This window comes from Brachionichthys hirsutus, chromosome 16, assembly GCF_040956055.1.
Source record: "Brachionichthys hirsutus isolate HB-005 chromosome 16, CSIRO-AGI_Bhir_v1, whole genome shotgun sequence".
NCBI classification, from domain to species: domain Eukaryota; kingdom Metazoa; phylum Chordata; class Actinopteri; order Lophiiformes; family Brachionichthyidae; genus Brachionichthys; species Brachionichthys hirsutus.
The window spans coordinates 1,824,269-1,825,681 of record NC_090912.1 but is presented as its reverse complement, the minus strand read 5'-3'; the positions used below and the strand labels follow the sequence as shown (position 1 = coordinate 1,825,681).

The 1,413-nt window shown below is 49.3% G+C and overlaps 1 protein-coding gene across 1 annotated transcript; it reads right to left on the bottom strand.

Moving 5' to 3' along the window:
• Positions 1–677: 677 nt before the first annotated feature.
• On the bottom strand, positions 678–1,007 carry rprml (reprimo-like). The gene has a single exon (XM_068750347.1). The coding sequence runs from the start codon at positions 1,005–1,007 to the stop codon at positions 678–680; it is 330 nt and encodes a 109-aa protein (XP_068606448.1).
• Positions 1,008–1,413: the final 406 nt, after the last annotated feature.

Genomic DNA, 1,413 nt, shown 5'->3' with positions numbered 1-1,413 from the left:
TTTGGTATACAAAAATTATTCGTGCAGCATTTGTGATTTCAAAAGTGCAAAACGGTTCCAAAAAATCACTTTACAGTTGGATCAGCGAGCATGCCAAACAGGAACACGAGCAACCAGTAAAGCTGTGACGGAGATTGTTGAAAAACGTGCAAGATTTCATTGTTTAAAGTGGATTTACAAAACGAGACCAAGAAAAATACTTTATAGAGAGAATACCCACATGTCCACCACGTCCACATTGTACACTGGCAGACGTGGAACTATTGAAGAAGTCACAATCATGCTGTCTGACAGTTTTAGAAACATTCACCAGCCATCGTTTCAAAAATCACAAAGAAAGGAAGGAGAGGAACTCAATAGAAAATGAGATGACAGCTTGTAAACACTTTGTTCAATTTGGCAACATTAAAATCACTCTGACGATTCAACAATTCGGCCACTTGTAAACGATTACCCGTGATTTACGCACGAACTTTACGCACAAACGTTGGTTGCTTAACTACTTTCCTGTAGTCGTTTTTCGGAAGGAAGTGTGAAGTTTTGCATATGTTCCCTTACGGCGCGCGCAGGGCGCGTCTTTAAGGAGTACATAAAGATGCAGGTCTGGAAACGCGCACCCATAGATCCGGATCTCCGCTCCAGTCCTCCACGGCGCCAACCCCCCGTCCTCTAGCAGTCTAGCTCAGCCCAACCATGACCGTCTCTACGTCTTTGGAGGGTCTCCGTTCCTTCACCAGAAAGTTGATCATGCTCTCCGACTTCATCATCAAGTTGCACCCAAGAAAAAAGACACCGAACATGACGGTGAGCGACAGCACGCACAGCACGGCGATTTGCACCACGCGCATGATGAAGAGTTTGCGCTCCTCTTGCTCCAGCACCAGGGACCCTCCGCCGTCGCCGGTTAACACGTTGTCGGTGTTATTGTAGGTGGCGAGAGTCCCGGCCAGGGTGTGACTCCCGTTAAACAGCGCGTCCCTGGTCACGTCGAAGAAGGAGACGTTCATCCTTCCTTGCGGGTTCGGTGCCAAACAGACAAACGACTCCACTTGGAAGACTCAAGAGTGTCACCGCCAAATCTGGACTCCGAGCAACAGTTTGCGTCATGTGACTGTAAAAAAAATAATAATTTCAAAGTCCAGATCTACGGGCAAACATCGCGTAATGAACACATCCGCGTGCGCATCACCGGACTAGTTTCCGCAGACGAACGCGCGTCGGTTCTGGTGCAGCCGGTTAAGTTTACTCAACTTGGAATCCGCGTTCTCCTGATGCGCTTCTCTTCGGTGGAATAAGGGGAGCTCTCCGCGAGCTGCTTCTTTTGTTCCACGTCTCTCGTGCGTTATAAAGTGACGGTGAGTTCCCCCGGTGGATCACATCGCCACCCCTTACGGGGGGGGGGGGGGGAGGCGG

Coding starts and splice junctions, on each gene's coding strand:
- rprml (XM_068750347.1), bottom strand. CDS start 1,007: ATGAACGTCTCCTTCTTCGACGTGACCAGGGACGCGCTGTTTAACGGG.